Raw genomic sequence first — 23,771 nt, 5'->3', positions numbered from 1 at the left:
TTTTACAAAAAAAAAGGAAATAGTTGCCTCTCTTCATGATTATGAAGAGCTTATAAAAGTCTTTGTTTCTCTCCCTTTTGTGCTGTCTTGAGAGTTTCTGTAACTGAACAGCAGTACACAATCCAAAAACATGAGAAGTGTTTTCAGTTAAGTAGGCTCCATAGCGGACAGGACCGGCATTCCATCTGCCAATGGCTGTGATCACCAAAAGCACTGGAGACTAACTTTGACCCTCTTTTACAAAGCTGCGATAGAGGCTTTTACTGCAGCCCGAGACACTAAATGCTCTGCTAGGAATTCTAGGAGCATCAGAGCATTTGGTGCTCCGGCTCATGCAGTGGGGCGTAGTGAGGGTGAGAGGCACCTGGGGTGGTGGGACCCCTCCCCCACCTGCTCCTTCCCTGTCCCTCCTGCCACATGCCCCCATACCTCTTTAAGGTTCCCAGCGCAAGCAGAAACTCCAACCTGCTGCTCATGCCAGCTTTGGCTCTTCCTCTGACATCACTTCCTAGGCGCGATTCCAGGATGTGACGTCAGATAGCCAACACTGGTGCGAGCAGCAGGTTGAGGATTGCTGCTCGCTCCGGGAATGTTAAAGAGGGAAGGGAGTTGCGCACATAGCAGTGTGAGCTGAAAGGAGGAGGGTGCCGGCGGTCCTGTGGTAAAAACCTCTTATCGTGGCTGGGGGGGGTGGGGTGTAATGAAGGCATTTTCAGTCAGTTTATTTATATTTTGCCTTATACCAAGGCAGATTACAACAAACGTACATAATTAAAACCAAACGCTTACACACAATAACTTACACAAAATAACAACAGAGTTCCAAAAGCAAAGTTCTTATAATGTTGTTTTCATCAAACTAAACAAATGGTACTTCAACCGTTTCTTAAAAATGCGCACATCCGCTTGATATTTGAAAGCCAAAGGCAATCTGTTCCATTCAGTGGCTCCAGCGCGTGAAAAAGAGTCCGTGTTTCTTCCAAAGCGTGGCTCGGCCTGCATCAAAGCTGGCAGCTCTAGACAGAAAAACCCAGGTCCTAAACGTTGACTCCACCTCCAATCTCTCCCACAAGGAGGCTTAGATTTAATATTCTACTGCTGCGTGCTTCTCCATTTTTCCAAGGAAAGGAAAGATGAGTCAGGAAGATGCAGGGGAATAGGGGGAGAGGAAGGGTGTTGCAGAAGATAGGAGAGACACAGGAAAAGAAAAAGAGCAGTAAGGGAAAAAAGAATAGAAAAGAAGGATGGGAGGAAGAGAAAGAGTGAGTGTGAAAAGAGGGACAGCAGCCATTTGCTCAGATAGGAGAGACAGCGGGGATGCTGAGGTGAAGATATCCCTTAGACCAATGTTTTTCAACCGCTGTTCCGCGGCACACTAGTGTGCCGCGAGATGTTGCCTGGTGTGCCGTACGGTCAGGGCCGCCATCAGGGCAGTACCACCAGTCTAGGGAGAGGGGCGGTCCGCCCCACGTGGACAGGAGAGAGCTGGACGGGGGACCCGCGGAGTTCAATACATCTCGAGCCGCGAGGCTCGTCTTCTGTTCCTGCCTGCCCTGCAGCTCACATATAGCCGATCGCAAGCGTTCCCCGATGTCAGCGCTGACGTCGGAGGGAGGGCTTAAGCAAAGCCTGCCCTCCGACGTCAGCGCTGACGTCGGAGAATACTTCCGTTCGGCTATTTGTGCGCTGCAGGGCAGACAGGAAGCAGAAGACAAGCCTCGCGGCTTGAGCTTCGTTTTGCTGAGAAAGTTGCAAAGATGGGCTGGTAGGCAAACACGGAACACAAAAGGGGGGAGGGAGTGCGTTTTGGACACAAGGCATGAACTTGGGAGAGAGGAAGGGAGGGAAAGAGATGCTGAGGTGGGGGAGGGAATGCGTTTTTGGACACAGAAGAAATGGACTTGGGAGAGAGGAAGGGAGGGAAAGAGATGCTGAGGTGGGGGAGGGAATGCGTTTTTGGACACAGAAGAAATGGACTTGGGAGAGAGGAAGGGAGGGAAAGAGATGCTGAGGTGGGGGAGGGAATGCGTTTTTGGACACAGAAGAAATGGACTTGGGAGAGAGGAAGGGAGGGAAAGAGATGCTGAGGTGGGGGAGGGAATGCGTTTTTGGACACAGAAGAAATGGACTTGGGAGAGAGGAAGGGAGGGAAAGAGATGCTGAGGTGGGGGAGGGAATGCGTTTTTGGACACAGAAGAAATGGACTTGGGAGAGGGGAGGGAATGAGTGTTTGGACACAGAAGGCATGGACTTTGGAGAGAGGAAGGGAGGGAAAGAGATGGTTGTGTACACAGGGAATAGAAGAAAGGAGAATTTTTGGTCATAGGGAGGGAGTGAGGTACAGATAGTGGCATACCAGGGTGGGGGGGGGGCGGTCTGCCCCACCCCGGGTTTACATCCCAAGGGGGTGCACAGCTGGCCACCCTCCAGTGTTGTCCCTAGGCCGGCAAACTGCGGCTCTTTAGCCACTTGAGTGCCACCGCCGCCAACGGTGTTGTTGGCGGTGTCAGCATTATAAAATACTTTCTTTGTGTTTATTTGATTCCTATTCAAGAGAATTACTTTATATATAGTCAATATAGGCACAGAGTTAAATTTTTTAACAATTTCTAATGATGGTGTGCCTCGTGATTTTTTTCATGAAACAAGTGTGCCTTTGCCCAAAAAAGGTTGAAAAACACTGCCTTAGACCTCTCGCTTCTCCTGTAAGGAGAACGACTGGGAACGGATCCTAGAAGTCACTTCTTGTGTTCGGAGTGTGATGCCAAAGATATCCTCATGGTATCTGTTCTGATCCTGAAGAGAAAAAGAAGTTTAAAAAATTCTCAGAAGATAACAAGAAAGGAGATTTTGGTTTGGTCTGCTCAATAAGGTAGTCGCTCCACGCAGCTTTATGTCCTTTTTAAAGTATGCAATCATTTAAGTGTTGCTCTACTCCATCCTCTTCGATTTAGGGATCCTCTATATTTGCCCCATGCGTTTTTGAAATTCTGTCACTGTTTTGGTCCCACTATCTCCACTGATACGGCATTTCAGGCATCCACCATCCTCTCCCCCCAATAAAAAAGTATTTCCTGATGTTACTCTTAAGTCTACCACCCTGCAACCTCAATTCAAGTCCTCTAGTTCTGCCATTTCCTCATCTCTGAAAAGGATTTGGTTGTGTATATATATATATTTATAATTTATATTCTGCATATCCTACAATTCTATGTGGATTACAAATTATTCAGGTATTCAAGCATGTTTCCCTAACTGTCCTGGTGGGCTCCCACTCTATCTAATGTACCAGGGGATCAAGTGACTTGCCCAGGGTCACAAGGAGCAGTGTGGGATTTGAACCCACAACCTCAGGGTGCCAAGGCTATAGCTGTAACCACTGCACCACACACTCTTTGTTCAAATATTTAAAGGCCTTCATCATTGCTCTCCTATTCCTTCTTTCCTCTAGAGCAATGTTCTTCAACGCAAGCCCCAGGGACCTCTTTGGCCCTCATTGTCTTTCTGATTTTTGTTCTGCCTCTCTACCCAGGCTCAGGACAGAAAGGAAAAATTAGATGGGAGAGGAGTGTATGTTTGAAGGACAAGGCATTTCTCAATGGACAAAAAAAGAAGGCATTTGGAAATGCTAATAACAGGTTTCTACTTATTATGACAGGGGTTGCCATACAACAGATTACGAGTAATTGGAAAAACTAGGAGAGACTGAATTACAGTTTCTGGTGGAACTCTTTATGTCACATTTATAAAATGGAAAGGATAATAGCCACATAGCAGGGGAATTTTAGAAAATTTCAGGAGATTTGGGAGCCATTAACAAAATATTGTAATGATTGAATATTATTTTTCCCCTTAAATATGCATGTCCAAGGAAGGGGGGGGAGGGTTTTTTGATTATTAAAGTAAGGTATATAGGAATGAGGTTTATGGTAGGTTTTCTTGAATTTAAAGAATGTTATTGATTAGGGGGGAGGGGGATAAATTCTGATATGGATTTTAACAGAATATTAAGTGTTGTATCTGAGTTTAAAATGTTATATATGCTGTTATGCTTATTGTAAGTTTTTAAAAATGAATTTAAAAAAAAAAGAAAATTCACACCCCAATGAAGTTTGAAGGTGGGAATGGATATCATTGACATACACTGGTCAGCAGTGTCGTTGCTCCCCATGGGAAGATATTTGGCAGCTCTCCTTCAGCTCATTAGAAGCCAACGTGGCCCCAGCTAAAAAAAAAAAAAAGAATGAAAACCACTGCTCTAGGGTATATATGAGTTCAAATGGCCCAAAGCAACATGGAAAATGTCATTGATATTTCCATTGTCCTTTCAAACAAGTTCTAAACCGACTCCTCTAACCACTTGGTTACTCCTGCATGCCACCAGAATGGCCACAAGAGGGCACTGTGAACTCAGACATGCCGAATACCACGCCTGCTGCTACTGTTGCAAGACCCAGACAATGGAAGTACTGTACAGGGCTTGGAGAGGAGCCCAGGTATAGAGGAGAACAGAGTCCCAAAGAGTAACAGAGACACAGAGAGAGACTGTGAATAGTGGTGCCCCCCCTCTTCTTTGCTCTCCCCCCACCCCCTCTTGCCGCACGCATCTTCCCTTCCCACCCCCCGTACCTCTTTAACCGCCGGCATAAGCAGCATCTCCAACCTATTGCCCATGCTGGTCTCGGCTCTCCTTCTGATGTCACTTCCTGGTCCCTTGACTAGGCAGTGACTTCAGAGGGAGAGCTGAGGCCGGCACATGCAGCAGGTTGGAGATGCTGCTTGTGCCGGTGAAGTTAAAGAGGTACAGTGGGGAAGGAGCAAGGAAGAAGATGTGCCAGCGCCCAGAGCAGTCCGACCCCCCCCCCCCCCCCTTACTATGCCATTGACTGTGGAAGGATATATTAGGGAAAATCTGCAGGGTCTAGAGAGAAACAAAGGTGGAGAGAGGAGCTATTGAGGTGTCGGGGAGAGACCACAGAGGGTAAGAGAGAAATAGAGACAGACAGAAGGGGTTGTGGAAGAGACAGGAATAAGCCACGGAGGAGGCTTCTCTTGACTCACCCGAAGCTGTCCAATGTAATCTCCAGATTCCGTGATGCTCATGTCTCCCTCTGCCATCAGGATGAGCTGGACGGTCTGCAGCACATCTGTCGCCATGGTGACATCGCCACAGGTGTACATGTGCCCCTCACTGTGGCATAGCACCTTATACACCTGCGATGCTAGGGCGGTCTTCAAGATATCCTGGACATAGGTCTATAGATGGAGAGAGAGAGAGTACTGAGACAAGGCTGCCGTGGGACTCCCAAAAACTCATGTGAGAGAGAGAAAACCATGTTGCAAGGAATTGTGGGTAGTACAGAACTGAGTAGGCCTAAGGGAGAGCTAATTCCTTTCAAGTTAGGGTTACCATATTTTTTCTCTGGGAAACCCCTGGTCATATGACCCTACCCTGTAGGGTAAGTCTAAGGTCTGATTGGCCAATCAGTCCTTAGATTAAGTGGGGATGGGCGGACCCGCTATGCCTAAGGCCTGATTGGTCCAGGCTTCTAGAGCCTGGGCCAATTAGGCCTTAGGCTTCGGCGGGATGGGCCGGGAAGGGGCGGGCCCGCTTCATTTCGACGAGGCGTGCCTGCCAGCTCAAGACGTGCAAGACCCTTCTAAGAACAGGTTTGGTGGAGTGGAGGTTTGGGGGGGGTTAGCGCCGGGGGGGGTGCGTCTTCGGGCAGGAGGGATTGGGCACCCTCCTGCCAGCTATCGATATTGTCGGGGGGGGATCGGTAATGTCGGGGGGGGGGGGCGGTCGGTAGTGTCGGGGGGGGCGGTCGGTAGTGTCGGGGGGGGGGGTGCGTCTTCAGGCAGAGGGTTTGGGCACCCTCCTGGTCAGGGGGCCGCGGCCCGCTATACTTATAGCGGCAGAGAGATCCCTTGCCGCGATAAGTATAGCGGCCGCGTCTACTTACAATGTAGGCCAGCATTTTGCTGGCCTACATTTTAAGCTTCTCCTCTACTAGGGAGACGCGTAGGGCCGCCTAGGTTCAGCCTAAGGCCTGCCTAAGGCCCCTAGACGAGCTTAGGCATCTTGCGGGTCTCCCTAGGCTCCCGGAGGTGCCTTCAGGCTTGCCTGGGGAGCATTTTTTTTTTAAAAACGTGCATCCCGATTGGCTGATTAGACAGCTGTAGGACGCCTAAAATCGGGATGCACTTTAGAGAATCAGGGCCTTTATGTTTAACATCAAGTGCACAGAAAGTAATGACAATTTGACTAATAAATCAAACCCTTGATCCAACGTTTGCTTATTCCAGGGGGAAGAAACTGCGAGATTGGATAACCTCTTCTCAATTTTTGAGTATGGGTCCCAGCCCTCTAGTGTCTCCCAGCGGTCACTATAAATGCGGCCACTATAAATGCGGCAGTATATGCCCTCACGCCATGGAGACGTGCCAGGTTACATCCCCCCGTTTACACAAAACACATATTTTAAAACAGCATATAAATTGCGACACTCAAGGGGTTGTGTATATGATCTCCTGCCCGTGCGATCTACTATATATAGGGCATACAATTAGGAGCATTCGGGTATGGGTCACGGAACATCTTAGCAAGATCCGTCGGGGTGACACGGGGGCTCCACTTGTTCAACATTGGCAGATCAAGTCTCACAAGTTAGAAGACCTCAAATTTATGATACTGGAAGTCCCAAATTTAAAGAGAGGAGGGAACAAGCAGGCTTGGTTATGGAAAAAAGAGCAGTCATGGATTTTCCTTTGGCAGACAGTGGTCCCAACAGGATTAAATTGCGAAGTGGAGTGGTGGGCGTTCCTGCACTGATGATTGACATCTAGCAAAGTAGTTATACCTGGAGATCAGCTGAAAGTGACGCCAACAGGAAGTGTAGTAATTATGGGCGAAGAGTGAGGTACTCCACCGACAGCGTCGTGAGTTTGTTAGAAGTACTTTATGGTTTTACAATTTAAATGGTGTTTTCTATCTTTTTTTGCTAGGAAGAGAGTTTTACTCATTGTTACAACCAGCGTGAGGGGGTTCTCTGAAGAAGCCACTAATGAAATGCGTCAGGACCCGCCATTTTTCTATTAATTATACACCATTTAGTAGGGGGTGAGGGGGAGGGTTTCAAGTATATGATCTTATAGTGATTAAGGGGCTTTGAGGGAAGGTGGGGGGAGGGTTACATTTGTACTTATAAGTTATAATGATAAGATGTTCAAGTGCTCAAATTAATTGTGTTTATTATGAATTTTTGTACACTTGATGAAAGTTTAAAAATGAATAAAGAATTAAAAAAAAAAAAAAAAGGACCCGCCAGGACCCGCTGGAGTGAGACAACTTCCTAACCACCTTAAGTTAAGTTCTTCAAATAAGCTCCTACTTGAATATATTGAAGAAAATAGTTTCACTAAGGCAGGGGTGTCAAAGTCCCTCCTCGAGGGCCGCAATCCAGTCGGGTTTTTAGGATTTCCCCGATGAATATGCATGAGATCTATTAGCATACAATGAAAGCAGTGCATGCAAATGGATCCCATGCATATTCATTGGGGAAATCCTGAAAACCTGACTGGATTGCGGCCCTCGAGGAGGGACTTTGACACCTGCGCACTAAGGAATGGACACTTTAAATCAGGGATCTCAAAGTCCCTCCTTGAGGGCTGCAATCCAGTCAGGTTTTCAGGATTTCCCCAATGAATATGCATTGAAAGCAGTACATGTACATAGATCTCATGCATATTCATTGGGGAAATCCTGAAAACCCGACTGGATTGTGGCCCTCAAGGAGGGACTTTGCTATTCTTGCTTTAAATCGTACAGTTATTTAGACACAACTTAAACCTTTCTACTGATTGAAGATGGTGCAATGATAGACTCTTGAAAGCACTTAAAGGGGTTCGTCCCTGGTTTAGTGATTTTCTTACCATTCATTGGTTCTGAGCACCTTCTCAGTTAAAAGGATCTCTATTTTGTTCACTGTCCCTTTGTTTTGTTGTATTGTAGGCCTTTGGGGACATTTTTCGTTTGAACTTTACCCAGTAGTTGTATTGGGGCTTTAACCACATGCCCAGTTAAATTTACTGCATTAAGGGGGAGATTCTCAAAAGCTTTCCATACAAGTAAGACAGGTTGTAGCCAGTCTTACTTGTAAGGCAGCTCGGCCTCCGATGCTCTATAATGGGTTCTTGGGGGCATCTACCAATCGGGGTAACAGCCACCCAGAATCCTATGTACAGTCATGTGAAAAAATTAGGACACCCATGAAATATTCATTTTTTTCTTAAGAAATGTTCACATATTGATGTCAAATCTTTTTTTTTTTTTTTTTAAATTTATCTCTGGAAAAGAAAGTGATGTAATTGCAGGTAAAAAACAAAATTTTTCCTTGATTTACTCATGAAACAAAAGATATCCACAAACATGTGTATTCTAACTGAGGAATAAATTAGGACAGCCCCATATATCCTCCCACTTAAAGTGGTTCAAATCACACACACGTGGTTCAAATCAGATCCACATGATTGGAACATCGTTACTCAGCATTTTGAGGGAAGTTTGCCCTATTTAAACCTCAGACATTTAGTTTGGTGTGCTCATGACTGTTGCGGTGAGAGTGAACACCATGGTGAGATCAAAAGAGCTGAGGCCTTTAGAAATAAGATTGTAGCAGCTTATAAGTCTGGTAAGGTTGGGGGTGTATGCTTGTATTTGTTGATAGATGATGTTTGGTTTAAAAATTTTGAGCTTTCATTTACCTGTAAGGATTCTCTGTACCTTTGCTGCATTGAGCTCAATAAAAATCATTTGAACAATATATCTGGTAAGGGATTTAAAAAGATCTTGAAAGAATTTGACATTAGCCATTCCATGGTCTGGTAAATAGTGTACAAGTGAAGGACTTTCCAAACAACTGCCAACATGCCCAGGTCTGGCCGTCCAAGCAAGTTGTCCCCCAGAGCAGACCGCAAGATGCTAAAAGAAGTCTCCAAAAACCCTAAAATGTCATCATGGGACCTACAGCAAATTCTTGCTAATGTTGATGTGAAAGTGCATGCCTCTTCAGTCAGAAACTGCACAAATTTAACTTGCATGGGAGGTGTGCAAGGAGGAAACCTTTGCTCTCTAAGAGAAACATCAAGGCCAGACTGAAGTGTGCCAGAGAGAACGTAGACAAACACCAGGACTTCTGGAATAGTGTTCTATTGACAGATGGGTCTAAAATTGAATTAATTAGAATCCAGAAAAGAGGACATGTTTGGCATACACCAAATACTGCATTCCAGGAAATGAACCTCATACCAACTGGGAAGCATGGGGGTGGAAGTGTCATGGTTTGGGGATGCTTTGTTGCAGAAGGACCTGGCCACTTCACCATCATAGAATCCACCCTGAATTCTACTGTGTATCAGTGGGTGCTTCAGGAATATGTGAGACCATCTGTAAGAAAATTAAAGCTGAAGTGGACCCTGCAACACGACAATGACCCAAAACATACCACTAAATCCACCAAGGATTGGCTGAAAATTAAGAAATGGAGAGTCCTGGAGTGGCTGTGTCAAAACCCTGATCTTAATCCCATTGAGATGCTGTGGGGTGATTTGAAACAGGCTGTACATGCAAGAAACCCCTCTAATCTCTCACAGAAGAAAGAATTCTGCATTGAGGAGTGGGCCAAACTTTCCTCAGACCGATGTCAGAGACTGGTAGATAGCTACAAGAAGCATCTCATTTCAGCCAAAGGGGGTAACACTAGCTATTAGGGTGTTGGGTGTCCTAATTTATTCCTCAGTTAGAATAAAAGGAGTCAAGATCTTCAGTCAATCTTTGGTCTTTAAACTCTCTCAACTCTGGAATGATCTCCCCCTTTTTTTAAGGAGTTCCAGTTCATTTCAATTTTTCCGTAAATCTTTAAAAACTACTCTATTTGCCAAACATTTTGAAAATTAATTCTTTTGAAATTTTGCTATTATCTTCCATTTATCATTTGTAAATCATTCCCTGTTTATTTAATTGCTGTAAACCGAGTCGAGCTTTCTCAGAATGATGACTCGGTATACAAAGTTAAGCTTTAGTTTAGTCTTTTGTTTCATGAGTAAATCAAGGAAAATGTTATTATTATTCCTCAAGTGCCACAGGAGATAGAAATGGGCACTGGGCTACGTGAGTCTAAAAAGATAGCACAGCAGCAGTGGCAGGAGATCACTGACAACGCTGGAGGGAGGGGGAGAAGGGATATTGTCTCACAAACTGTGTGTGTTTCTTGGTTTGGCTCCCTGGCATTCCTCGTGTTTAACTGCTAAATCCTCGTCTTTGGCTCTTAGTAAAACTCTGCTGCTATCTCCCAGATCTCAAAAGTCCCTGAGCTGGATGATTATATTGATGCTCTTGTAGAAGACTCTGGAGGCCGCACTTTCAAAAAGATATAAAAAGGATGGAGTCGGTCCAGAGGAAGGCTACTAAAATAGTCAGTGGTCTATATCAGAAGGCAGATGGGGACAGACTTAAAGATCTCAATATGTATACTTCGGAGCAAAGCCGGGAGAGGTGAGATATGATAGACATTTAAATACCTAGATGGCATATATGCGCATGAGGTGAGTCTCTTTCATTTGAAAGGAAGCTCCGAATTGAGAGAGTATAGGATGAAATTAAGAGGTGATAGGCTCAGGCGTAATCTAAGGAAATACTTTTTTTTTACAGAAAGGGTGGTAGATGTGTGGAATAGTCTCCCAGTAGAGGTGGTGGAGAACAAGACTGTTTCTGAATTCAAGAAAGGGTGGAACAGGCACATGGGATCTCTTAGGGAAAGGAGGAGGATGTTGTAGATGGGCAGACTGGATGGGCCATTTGGTCTGTATCTGCCATCATGTTTTTATGTTCCTTGGCCACTGGAGCAATATCATATAGGCAGCCCAAACATAGCGGTTTAGTATGAGTGCATACTTCTGTGCCCTGGGCTGCAGGAATATGTTTTCCCACTCAACATGTAATCTCTGAGTTTTCAAACTGTGATCCTTGCTGAGCTTCCAGAGTTCAGGGTGAGCATGTGGCAAAGAATCTCATGTAGACTCTACAGGTAGAGAGTGGTCATTGGCCTGGAATCTGTGAGTACCACGGGAAGTGCTACAGTCCAAAAAAGAATGGAGAGGCAATCCCAGTATGTGCCTGGGTCCAGGGAGAGCAGAGCAGAGAATTGATCCATGCCTGTGGTCATTATGGAGTCACAAACTGAAGATGAGTTAAACTTACCATGGAAAAGAAGTTTCGCCTGTAGAGGGTGAGAAGTGGGAAGCAGTGAAGGGACAGGGGAGCTAAACCTGCATTGAACAGCAACTGGTTAGGGAAAAGTGAATTGGAGCTTGCTGGGGAGTGCAGGGAAATGGAAGACTGGGTTAAGGGGAAAGGAGAAGCAGAACAGGCTAAAACGATTTAGGGAGTGGAGCAGAAATAGAGCTATTAAACACCCTGATATAAAACATCAAATTATGCCTGTGCAAAAGGAGAAAACATTAAAAAGTGCAGCGAGAGGAGGGAGGGGAAGAGGTCAAGGAGGAGCACAGAAGAAAAAAAAATTGAAGGAAAAAAGTGTGGTGTAGATGATGGACTGAGAAAGTGGTTGGAGACAAGCTTGTGCAGTAGATGGCCTGAGAGAGAGAGTGTGTGATGCTAACAAGCTGCAAGGGGAGGAGAGAGTGGCAGCAACCTAGATTTTGATTTGTCCACATTACCTGCCCTGCTCTTGACATTTAGATACAGGCTGGCCATTCACTACCAGATGTATTGTGTTTTTCTTTGCTGGTCGAGGGGAAATTTGTTGTGAGTTTTGAGTTCAGCACCCCTCACTAATTTTCAAAAGTTGGCTCCTATGAATCTTGTTATAAGCATTTCATGAATCACCAAGCTTCTGAGGGCCAGAAAAAAAAGCACATGGAGGTCCGGGTTTTGGCCCCAGAGCCATAGGTTGGACAAGCCTGGCCTAGTTAATCTCTTTTGAATATTGGGTGGTTTGTCTATTTGTGAGCTAGTAAATAAACTTGAAATGTGAAAAATGTTCTCAGCAATGCCACTATGACTGAAAGATGTTCTCTACCTGTTGATGTGGATCGCTTGTTTACTCTTTCCAAAAATACTAGGACTAGGGGGCATGCAATGAAGCTACTAAGTAGTAGATTTAAAACATGAAGGAAAAAATATTTCTTCACACAATGTGTAATTAAACTCTGGAATTAATTGCCATAGAATGTATTGAAATCAGTTAGCTTAGCAGGGTTTAAAAAAAGGGTTGACTAGTTTTCTAAAAGAGAAGTCATCGGGCCTTTATTGAGATGGCTTGGGGAAATCCACTGCTTATTCTTAGGATAAGCAGCATAAAATCTATTTTACTTCTTGGGATCTTGCCAGGTACTTGTGACCTGGGTTAGCCACTGTTGGAAACAGGATACTGGGCTTGATGGACCTTTGGTCAGACCCAGTATGACAACTCTTATATTCTTACTTTCACAGTACCGGGCTCCCGGGAGAAGGCCGTCAGAATCTGAGTCATGGCACCTCGAGACTTGGCTTCCAGAGTCTCTTCTTTGTAGATGTGGTCTAGATCTGAGCAGCGGCATCCAAAAACCAGAATCATGTCACCAGGTTTCTGTCCTAGAACAAGAAAAAAAAGACACTATAGGTCAGCGAGGAGTATGACCCTGTCTCCTGTTCCAGGGCCTGACACTATGGATGACACATTAGCATAATCCCATAGCTCACACAGCAGCAGAAACTTGTGCCTCTATTATTCCTGGTGTATATTTCAATAGAAAAACTGGTGTTTAATCATCACAAAAAGATGTCATTGGCCCCCATATTTTAGTAAAGGTCTTATAATTTCCATTTTGTACAGCTAATGATCTTTCCATTTTGAACATGTGACATAACGAGTTCCACCAAAAGTTGAAATTAAGTCTACTGCAATCCTTCCAATTGTTGGTGATATGTTGAATAGCGACTCCAGTCATAATTAATAAAAATTTATTATTAAATGATGATATCTGACTCTTTTTTCTCATAGCTGTTCCAAATAATACTGTATCATAAGATAGTGCTACATGATTTTCCAGTAAACAATTTACTTGATCCCAAATTGAGTTCCAAAAGGCTAAGATATAGGGACAATAAAACAAAAGATGATCTAAAGTCCCTATTTCAAGATTACAATGCCAGCATCTATTAGACTTTGAACTATTCAACTTCTGTAATCTAACTGGGGTCCAAAATGCTCTATGCAACAGAAAAAACCATGTTTGTCTCATAGATGCAGACATTGTACATCCTATCCTCCAAGCCCAAATTCGTGGCCATTGAGAAGCTGAAATCTGATGCTTAATCTCAATGCTCCAAATATCCCTAAGACTGTTTTTAGGTTTCTTTTTAACCAAATCATTAATAGTTTTATACCACTGCGCAGCCTGGTGACCCAGAAAATCTACCTGGAAGCATGAGAAATCCAAACTAAATTGGGCTCATCTTTTTTTTTAAAAAGTATTTATTCATTTTTACATCTTACAACAAATGTATCAGAAAATATCATTTGAACTTATACAATAACATTTGATTAGCTTTCATATACAACTTAAATTATAAAATTTAAACCCTCCCTCATATATCATACAATATATTGTATAATATTTCTAATACTCTAAACATTTAATATCAGATCAAATCAAAAATCCCTCCCTCCCCCTCCCTCACTTTGCAATTGTACCAATAAGGGAAAAATGATATTTACTCATAACAATATTCTATTAATGGACCCCAAACCTCCTGAAATTTATTGAAAATTCCTTTTTGCGTAGCTAGTGTTCTTTCCATCTTATATATATGACAGAAAGAGTTCCACCAGAAACTGTAGTTAAGTCTACTCCAATTTTTCTTTCTTTTTTTTTTTTTTAATAATTCTTTATTCATTTTTCATCTTACAACAAATATATATATATTAAACATTTGTCAATTAAAACATCATTTGAAATTCTATCATTTATGATATTAGTATATAATAATTTTATCCCAACCACCCTCCCTTTCATTCTTACATTCAATCAAATGTCTCACATCAATAATCTTTCCTAATGATCTAATCATTTAATAAATTCAAATTCCCTCCTCCCATCCCTTCTACCTTAGATTGTATTTATAATGTAAAATGGCATCTACTCATTGCAATATTTTGTTAATGGTCCCCATATCTCATTTAAAAAAAAAATCTTTATTCATTTTCACATCTTACAACAAGTGTATAATATTCAATTAAAAAAAAAACCCTTTTACAAATCACTTGACATTCTTACTTATAATCATTAAAGTATAAAAGAATCCCTCCCCACCCACCCCATCCATTAATAATAAACCAATTAACAAACATCATATATCCCAATCCCACCCTACCTATATCTTATATTTTCATATCTCATTACATTTATTAAAATTCCCTTTTTGTACAGCTATTGTTCTCTCCATTTTGTAAAGTATGACATATTGAATTCCACCAGAAATTATAATTAAGTCTATTCCAATTTTTCCAATTACTTGTGCTCTGTTGTAGGGCTTTAAGATCTGACCCCTCTATGAAGTTTACATTGTATTTGATTATAAAAAAATAAATAATGTCTTTACGCTATTCTCTTTATCTGGACCTTACCTGGACTACAAGAACGAGAGGGCATTCGGAAAAATTAAAAATGGACAGATTTAGAACCGATGCTAGGAAGTTCTTCTTCACCCAGAGGGTGGTGGACACCTGGAATGCGCTTCCAGAGGGTGTGATAGGACAGAGTACGGTATTGGGAGTTCAAGAAGGGATTGGATAATTTCCTAAAGGAAAAGGGGATAGATAGAGGATTAATATACAGGTCCTGGACCTGATGGACCGCCGCGTGAGCGGACTGCTGGGCGTGATGGACCTCTGGTCTGACCCAGCAGAGGCACTGCTTATGTTCTTATGTTCTTTGCTAATGAATGCCAATTATGCTGGCAATTTTTAAAGATGAGAGAGAAATAAATGTGAAGAGTGGGAGGTGTGGCCTAGTGGTTAGAGGTTGTGCGTTTGATCCCAACCTGCTCCCTGTGACTCTGGGCAAGTCGCTGCCCCAGGTACCACAGTCAGATTGTGAGCCTCCCAAGACAGGGAAAATACTTAAGAGTACCTGATTACTACTCATTGTACTGTAAACTGCTCATGAAAACGACAGTTACTGGTAATCTCATTAAATATATGTGAATCGTTGCTTGATCCTATTGCTGTTTTTAATATGTATGTTTGTATGGTAGCCACTTAAGTGTAAGAGGGTTATACATTTTTTAAATAAATGCATAAAAATAGATAACTAGCAGAGAGAAATCATGGGACACCCCTCTTTCAGCCAGTGGTGTAAATATCACCCAGACTGCGGAAAGGCCCAGTGTCGACAGAATTCCAAGCGCTTTTCCCTGTAAGGTACAAGGTTCCTTACAATGAAGCCGACGGCACAGTGCGCAGCAGCCGCTAAGAAAGCAAATAGAATGCTAGGTATAATCAAGAAGGGTATTACAACCAGGACAAAAGAAGTTATCCTGCCGTTGTATCGGGCGATGGTGCGCCCGCATCTGGAATACTGCGTCCAATATTGGTCGCCGTACCTTAAGAAGGATATGGCGTTACTCGAGAGGGTTCAGAGGAGAGCGACACGTCTGATAAAAGGAATGGAAAACCTTTCATACGCTGAGAGATTGGAGAAACTGGGTCTCTTTTCCCTGGAGAAGAGGAGAATTAGAGGGGATATGATAGAGACTTATAAGATCATGAAGGGCATAGAGAGAGTAGAGAGGGGCAGATTCTTCAAACTTTCTAAAAATAAAAGAACAAGAGGGCACTCGGAAAAGTTGAAAGGGGACAGATTCAAAACGAATGCTAGGAAGTTCTTCTTTACCCAACGAGTGGTGGACTACTGGAATGCGCTTCCAGAGGGCGTGATAGGGCAGAGTACAGTACTGGGGTTTAAGAAAGGATTGGACAATTTCCTGCTGGAAAAGGGGATAGAAGGGTATAAATAGAGGATTACTGCACAGGTCCTGGACCTGTTGTGCCGCCGCATGAGCGGACTTCTGGGCATGATGGACCTCAGGTCTGACCCAGGAGAGGCATTGCTTATGTTCTTATGTTCCTTCTGTAACTGTCTGTCATGGGATTGCATATCTTTGGCTCAGTGTATCGCAAACTGTGTGCTGCAGCAGAATCCAGGTGTGCCCCAACGAGACGCCGGTAAGGAGGAGAGGCGCGGGCGCCATCTGACCGCTTATAGGATATGCCTCTCACGGCGAGGCGCGCATTCTGTAGGCAGTCAGCCGGCACCGGCGTCTCTCCTCTCCCTGCACCTCCCCTCCTCCAGAATCCCCCACCGAGATGACAGCTTCAGGGTCGCGGCCAGAGGGCCTCTGCGCATGCACGGACGTCGACGTGATGATGTCGCGCATGCGCGTGATATCATTGCGTCAATGTCCGTGCACTTCCGGGTGCCTTCCGACCAGGGCACTGGGTTTAGTGTGCCGCCCGAAAAGATTGCGGGACACTGCTTTATCTGTTTGTCTATCTTGGGGGGGAGGGGGGAATCTCTGTCTTTCTGTATGTGTCTATCTGCTGTGGAATGTTTTTGTCTTTCTGTATCCATTTGTCTGTCTTGGGCGTTGTAGGGTTACCATATGGCTCCAGAATAAAAAAGAAGACGGATTGAGACATCTGGGTTTTACTTACATTGCTTTCAACAGAAGTAAAACCCGGACGTCTCAATCCATCCTTTTTTTTTCTGGAGCCATATGGTAAGCCGAGGGTGGTGTATCTTTGTCTGACTCCCATGGTCGGTGGCAAATCTGGAAATGTAACGCTGTGTTATAGCTGGTGACCAGCCAGTGGCGTAAAGAGGGTGGGAGGCACCTGGGGCAGTGGCGCCACCCCGCCCTCTTCTCCGCCACCCCGCTCCTTCCCTGATCCTCGCCGCTGCACGTGCTTGCCCATTCCCTTCCCCGTACCTCTTTAACTTCCCCCGCACAAACAGCGTCTCCAGCTTGCTGCTTGCACCTGCCTTGGTTCTCCCTCTGATGTCACTTCCTGGTCCCAAGACCAGGAAGTGATGTCAGAGGGAGAGCCGAGGCCCTTGTGAGCAGCATGCTGGAGCTGCTGCTCACTCTAGTGAAAAGCAAGAGGTACGAAGCCGGAAGTAAAGACGAGTGCATGGAGGGGAGGGGTTGGAAGAAGCAGGGGCGGAGAGTAGGAGATGTGCCGGCACCCCACCAAGACAGTGCCCCCCTCCATTCCCCTTTATTATGCCATGGTTCCTCCTGTTTGCTGTTTGCCCTCACCCTTGTTTCTGGCCTTGGTTAGCCTCGCAGGAGCTTTGTCTCCTTTGTCCTCGAACTCTTCTGTGGGGAGCTGTCGGGTGGCAGGAAGGAGCACGAAGGCTCAGCTAATCACTGGGGAGTAACCCTTTGAGTGGGAAGACCAAAGCAATTGTCAAGTGTGAGCTCCAAGGGCGGGATCTAGTTTGAGCCAATCAGGACACAGATGACTTCCCTTGGCCTTAGAGAAGAAGGAATTTGCTTGGAGGGGTTTCAAATGAGAACAGGATGGATGGTGGGATGGGGGAGGGACAGCGGAGGTCGGTGTCAGGTCAAAAGCGTGCCAGGACAAAGGCGCATGCAGACAATTGAACGCAGCGCGGAGGTGCGCGCCGCACTAAATTACTGTTTTTATGCCTCCGACGGGGGGGGGGGGGCGTGGGGGGATACCCCCCACTTTACTTAATAAAGATCGCGCTGCGTTGTGGGGGCGTTGTAGGGGGTGTGGGGGGTTGTAACCCCCCCATTTTACTGAAAACTTAACTTTTTCCCTGTTTTTAGGGAAAAAGTTAAGTTTACAGTAAAATGTGGAGGGTTACAACCCCCCAAACCCCCCACAACGCTGGCGCGATCTCTATTAAGTAAACTGGGGGGTGGGCTCCCCAACAAAAACCCCCATCGGAGCCCCTAAAAACTGTAATTTTCTTCGGCGCGCACCTCCGTCTTGCGCTCAGTTGTCGGCGCGCGCCTTTGTCTTTCGCCGAGTTGTCTATGAACCACGGAGGTCTGATCGTCTGATGCTACCCTGACCCATGGACCTATATTCACAAGAGCCCAGCTCCTGTAGCTGGACTCTCTCATGCTAACTCCATCAGGATCCCGTCTCTATCCCCCTCCTCCATTCTTGCACCCCTCTCTTCCCTTCACTGCATTAACTCTGTAACGCACCTTTTGTTTCAATGTCGTGGAGTCGCTGCTGCCAGAAGCCCCTGAAAGGGGCAATTCCAGTTCCAGGTCCCACTAAGATACAGGGAACATTGGGGTCAGAAGGCAGCCGGAACAACGGGGCTCTGGGGATGAAATGAAAAACGGGTTTATTTTTCTGCATTTATTCCACCATTATTCCTCACATATGATGAGACTTACTATCAGTCCATCATCTTACCTTGCCTATGTATAATCCAGCTCTTGTTTAGCACGCCACCAAATGAGTTTGAAAATGTATCACAATTTAATTTCATGTATACAGAAGTACTGTATGTGCTTCTGAAATTCTATGTAAAGAATTTCAAGCTCACGTGAGGAAAAATTAAACAAAGACTATCAATATCAATATAGTACAGTATCAATATAACACCAAATTAATGGCCACGCGCCAAATCACCATTGTTGCGTGGCCATTAAAAAAAAAGTTACCACGTACTGACCCCATGGTAATCGGCTGGCACAGGCAATGCCTCATGTGCTGACTGATGCTGCAATGCCCACTCTTCATCCCAAGTACTCTCCCTTTACGTTTATAGAAATTATAGAAATTAGAGGTGGTGGAGAGTAAAACGGTGACTGAGTTCAAAGAAGTGTGGGATGAACACAGAAGATTTAGAATTAGAAAATAATATTAAATATTGAACTAGGCCAGTTACTGGGCAGACTTGTACGGTCTGTGTCTGTGTATGGCTGTTTGGTGGGGGATGGGCAGGGGAGGACTTCAATGGCTGGGAGGGTGTAGATGGGCTGGAGTAAGTCTTAACAGAGATTTCGGCAGTTGGAACCCAAGCACAGTACCGGGTAAAGCTTTGGATTCTTGCCCAGAAATAGCTAAGAAGAAAAAAATAAAAAAATAAAATTTTTTTAAAATTGAATCAGGTTGGGCAGACTGGATGGACCATTCGGGTCTTTATCTGCTGTCATCTACTATGTATGTTACTATGTATGTTATATAGAAATTCAGTACAAATAATTTCATACATTTTGAAAATTCAATTCACATATTCTATTAAATACAATCATTCCTTCAAATATTTTATATAATAAAACTTAATCTCCCCCAACCCCCCCTCCCCTCCCCCCTTCCCACCCAGGATGAAAGGTGACAAGGACAACCAGATATAGGATACAATGAATACCATAAAAGCTTCAATGTAATTCATTAAGAATCAAACTTCTTACTCTAGGTCAGGGGTAGACAATTCTGGTCCTCGAGAGCCGGAGCCAGGTTAGGTTTTCAGGATATCCACAATGAATATGTACGAGATGGATTTGCCTCCTTGAGATGCAAATCTATCTCATGCATATTTATTGTGGATAGCCTGAAAACCTGACCTGGCTACGGTTCTCAAGGACCAGAATTGCCTACCCCTACTCTAGGTGAAAGTTTTTGAATATAAGGATCCCAAGTTTTCATAAAAAGAAGTTTGTCTAGGACAGGGGTCTCAAAGTCCCTCCTTGAGGGCCGCAATCCAGTCGGGTTTTCAGGATTTCCCCATGAGATCTATGTGCATGCACTGCTTTCAATGCATATTCATTGGGGAAATCCTAGGAGAACGACAAACCTCCCAAACTTCAAATAAAAGTACACTATGTAATTGATTCCTCCAATGCCAAAAACTAGGAGGGTCTGTTTGCAACCAATATTGCCTGATACATTTATGACCCACCATACAAGCTTTCTGAAATAAAAGGCATCTTCCTTGACCAAATAGCACCCCCCCCCCTTGGAGATCCCACCACAGGACTATCCCATAATGATCCCAAATAAGAAAGAATGGCAGACCAGAAAGTCTTAATAAAAGGACATTGCCAAAAAGCATGAGATAACGTATTGATATCTTTATCACATTTAATACATTTTGGAGAATTTACCAATCCCGCATGAAAAGCCTGTAATTGTGAAAAATAGGCCCAATGTATCACTCTATATGTGCATTCCTTCCAAACATAACCCGTAATTATTTTGGGTAAATGAAGAATTGCTTGACTAAAATCAATAAGTGATATCTGCATCCCTAATTCCTCACTCCAATTTTGCAATAATTTATCATACGTGCGATTCGGAAGAAGATTCAACCACCATTTATGCAGCAAAGATACCGAAATTGGCAAATCCTCACATTGATTGAAAAAAGTAATAGGTCTATCACGAACTCCACAGGAAAGACCCGATCTCCATATTTGACCCACATAATTTGCCAATTGCATATAACCATATAATGACCCAGGACCACCTCCTACCGTTAAAGAAAGTTCTGGAAATCTCTTGATCTTCCCAGTCTCATCTAAAACTTGTGCTATATAACGAAAACCTTTTGTCCCCCAGTTACGAAAAATTCCCGAAGTCATACTAGGAGTAAAATCTCCATTACCTTGAATTGGCAAAAAAATCAGTTACATGTGGATTAAAAGTCCATTAACTTCAACAATTTACCCCAGACTAACCTCAGTGGATTTAAAATAGAATTACATCGTAAATGAACTGGCAACCTTGACTTAGGTACCTGAAGTAAGAATGGTAACTGATAAGGATGAAAAAAAGGCCTTTTCATAAAATAGTGGAGTATTTATTTATTTATTTAGATTTATATCCCGTCCTCCCAGTAGCTCAGAACGGTCTACAAGTAAACATACACAATGGAAGTAATTAGACAAATAAGATGTACAATAGGTTTAGATGCTTGGACATACAAGACTGTGCAGTATTTAAATACAGGGGTTATACGGCAAATTAGGAGTAGAGTTTAAGTATAAGCAGCTTAGTTTAGATAAGTCGTTTAGTTTAGTATAAGTAGATTAGTTTAGTACAAGTTATTTGAGTTTAGATACAATTTTTCAGAGTATAGACTAAGAGAGGACTATACTGAAATTTAGGGAGAAGTTAAACAGGGGAGAGAAGAGAGAGGTGGGGTTTAAGGGGGGGGTGTGGACTGAGGGAGACCTTTAGTTGAAGAGGAGGGTCTTTACCATTTTACGGAATGTCAATAAAGAGTAAGTAAGTAAATGACTCATCCTCAAAAACCCAGTCTCTAATATGTCTTTTTTTTTTTTTTTAATTATTATCTTTATTAGCAATTGCAAAGGAAACATACAATCAGGATCACAACAAGCAGAACAAACAGATCAGGCATAGATACCAACTTTAAGAAACCCATGACAGCTAAGGAGTCACAAAACAGGAACCCAATGGTCAGATGCCCAACACAATTGACATTTTGATTTTGAAGTACAAACCCCCCCCCAATAAGACACTCACAAACCTCAAGCACTCGGCCTCAAACCACAACAAGCAGACCACAAACACTCCACAGTCATACCCCAAACCACCCAACACCCAAATACACATACACAAGTGCTACCTCCCGGTGAGAAAACAAAAGAAAAGATCAAGCACCAGCCCCACCAAAAGTAATGATCATGGAAGGGGGTCCGGGTCCTCCGGCTCCGAGCTAGAACAGACAATCAATGCCCGCTTCCATAAATCGTGATAGCCGCGGAGGGCCAAAGTCTCAACTCTAGAAACGCAGCGAAGCTCTAGAAACGCCCCACCTCAGCGAAGCGAGTAAGTCATTGCGGAAAAGAGGCCACCGAGGCATCCACCCAATGTTGCAAAAGGAGCTTTTTGACCACCAAGACAGCCATGTAAAGGACCCTGCGTTGGGGGAGCGTAAGCCCTCCCTCAATCAAATCTCGTTAGCAAGCCCAACCATAAATATGAAGATCAGGAAGTCCCAATCCACCAATCTTCCCCGATCCCGATCCCAAAATTTAGTGAGTATTGTTCGCAATTTCCTCCAATCTCTATTAGTTATTTCCAAAGGAAGCATCTGAAGAGTGTATAACCATTTGGGAAAAAGTACCATTTTAAATAGAGCTACTCGCCCACCCAAAGATAAAGGCAAATTCTGCCATTTCAGCAATTGTTTTGCACGGGATAGTAAAGCAGGAATATTGACTTTGTATAGCAATTTAGGATCTGCCGGTAAACGAATACCTAAGTATTTGGAATCATCATCCATCCAGCATAATGGAAAATCAGGACCCCACTGTCTACGTAAATTATCATTTGTTGCTATAGCTTCTGATTTATCCATATTGAATTTAAATCCAGAAAAATCACCATATTCTACAAAACTTTCCAATAGAGTATTTAAGGATAACATGGGATTTGTTAAATGAACAAATATATCATCCACAAAAGCATCTATTTTAAAATTAGAAGCTTTACTATCCACCCCACAAATGTTCGGATTATCAATAATTTCGCGAATCAAAGGATCCAAAGTTAAAATAAAAAGTAATGGAGATAAAGGATACCCCTGCCGAGACCCTTGACCCATAGAAAAAAATTCCAATTGATTTCCATTTACACATACCTTAGCCTGTATATCCAATTATAGCAGGGGTCTCAAAGTCCCTCCTCGAGGGCTGCAATCCAGTCGGATTTTCAGGATTTCCCCAATGAATATGCATGAGATCTATGTGCATGCACTGCTTTCAATGCATATTCATTGGGGAAATCCTGAAAACCCGATTGGATTGCGGCCCTCCAGGAGGGACTTTGAGATCCCTGGTATAGAGAGTCCTAATAGCTTCTTGGAAATATCCCGTAATACCATATGAATTCAAAACTGCAAAAAGAAATTCCCATCTGACCCTATCAAACGCTTTCTCAGCATCAAAACTAATCATTAACGAAGGTTTATTCTGATGACAAACCCACTCCAAAGAAGATAAAATTGATCTAATATTCTTAACAGCTGTTCTTCCCCTTACAAACCCTACCTGAGGTTCAGCAATCAAATCAGGCAATAATTTTGCCAATCTATTAGCCAAAATCTTAGCCAGCAATTTTGCCTCATAACAAAGGAGAGATATTGGTCTATAAGATTCAACCTATTAGGATCCCTTCCTGATTTGGGAAAAACAATTTGAACTTGGTGAAGTGTTTTTGGTAAAATCTGTTCCTTTATCTCAGGGGTAGTGAACTCCGGTCCTTGAGAGCCGTATTCCAATCGGGTTTTCAGGATTCCCCCAATGAATATGCATGAGATCTATGTGCATGCACTGCTTTCAATGTATATTCATTGCGGAAATCCTGAAAACCCGACTGGAATATGGCTCTCGAGGACCGGAGTTCCCTACCCCTGCATCTGGTTATTAAACATAGAAACCAAAGGGGTTTTCCTTAAAAAAAAAAAAGGAAATATTTTTTTAGCACACGGAGGCAAATTTAGGGCTCCTTTTATCAAGCCACACCAACGGGGTTAACACGCACGATGTTTCATCACGTGCTGGCCAAAAAACTACCACCTGCTCAAGGGAGGCGGTAGCGGCTAGTGCGGCCGGCGGTTTAACGCGCGCTAAACTGCTAATGCGGCTTGATAAAAGGAACCCTTACTGTGGGACGCCAGCACACATCCCA

At 43.7% G+C, this 23,771-nt stretch overlaps 1 protein-coding gene across 4 annotated transcripts in view; it reads right to left on the bottom strand.

The window, feature by feature from the left end:
- Nucleotides 1–516: 516 nt before the first annotated feature.
- NOS3 (nitric oxide synthase 3) overlaps nucleotides 517–23,771 on the bottom strand; it is a 195,057-nt gene continuing 171,802 nt past the window's right edge. For all 4 annotated transcript variants that reach the window (XM_033932081.1, XM_033932083.1, XM_033932085.1 and 1 more), the window contains 5 exons: nucleotides 18,305–18,426; nucleotides 12,504–12,652; nucleotides 5,062–5,256; nucleotides 2,685–2,796; nucleotides 517–1,337 (listed from right to left, as the gene is read on the bottom strand). In XM_033932081.1, the coding sequence (XP_033787972.1) occupies nucleotides 2,686–2,796; nucleotides 5,062–5,256; nucleotides 12,504–12,652; nucleotides 18,305–18,426 (577 nt within the window). In that variant the 3' untranslated portion in view covers nucleotides 517–1,337; nucleotide 2,685. The remainder of the gene's footprint in view (nucleotides 1,338–2,684; nucleotides 2,797–5,061; nucleotides 5,257–12,503; nucleotides 12,653–18,304; nucleotides 18,427–23,771) is intronic.

The sequence above is a fragment of the Geotrypetes seraphini genome, chromosome 2 (assembly GCF_902459505.1).
Source record: "Geotrypetes seraphini chromosome 2, aGeoSer1.1, whole genome shotgun sequence".
Taxonomy (NCBI): domain Eukaryota; kingdom Metazoa; phylum Chordata; class Amphibia; order Gymnophiona; family Dermophiidae; genus Geotrypetes; species Geotrypetes seraphini.
Note: the sequence above shows the minus strand (reverse complement) of the source record. Positions and strands in the feature narration are given on the sequence as shown.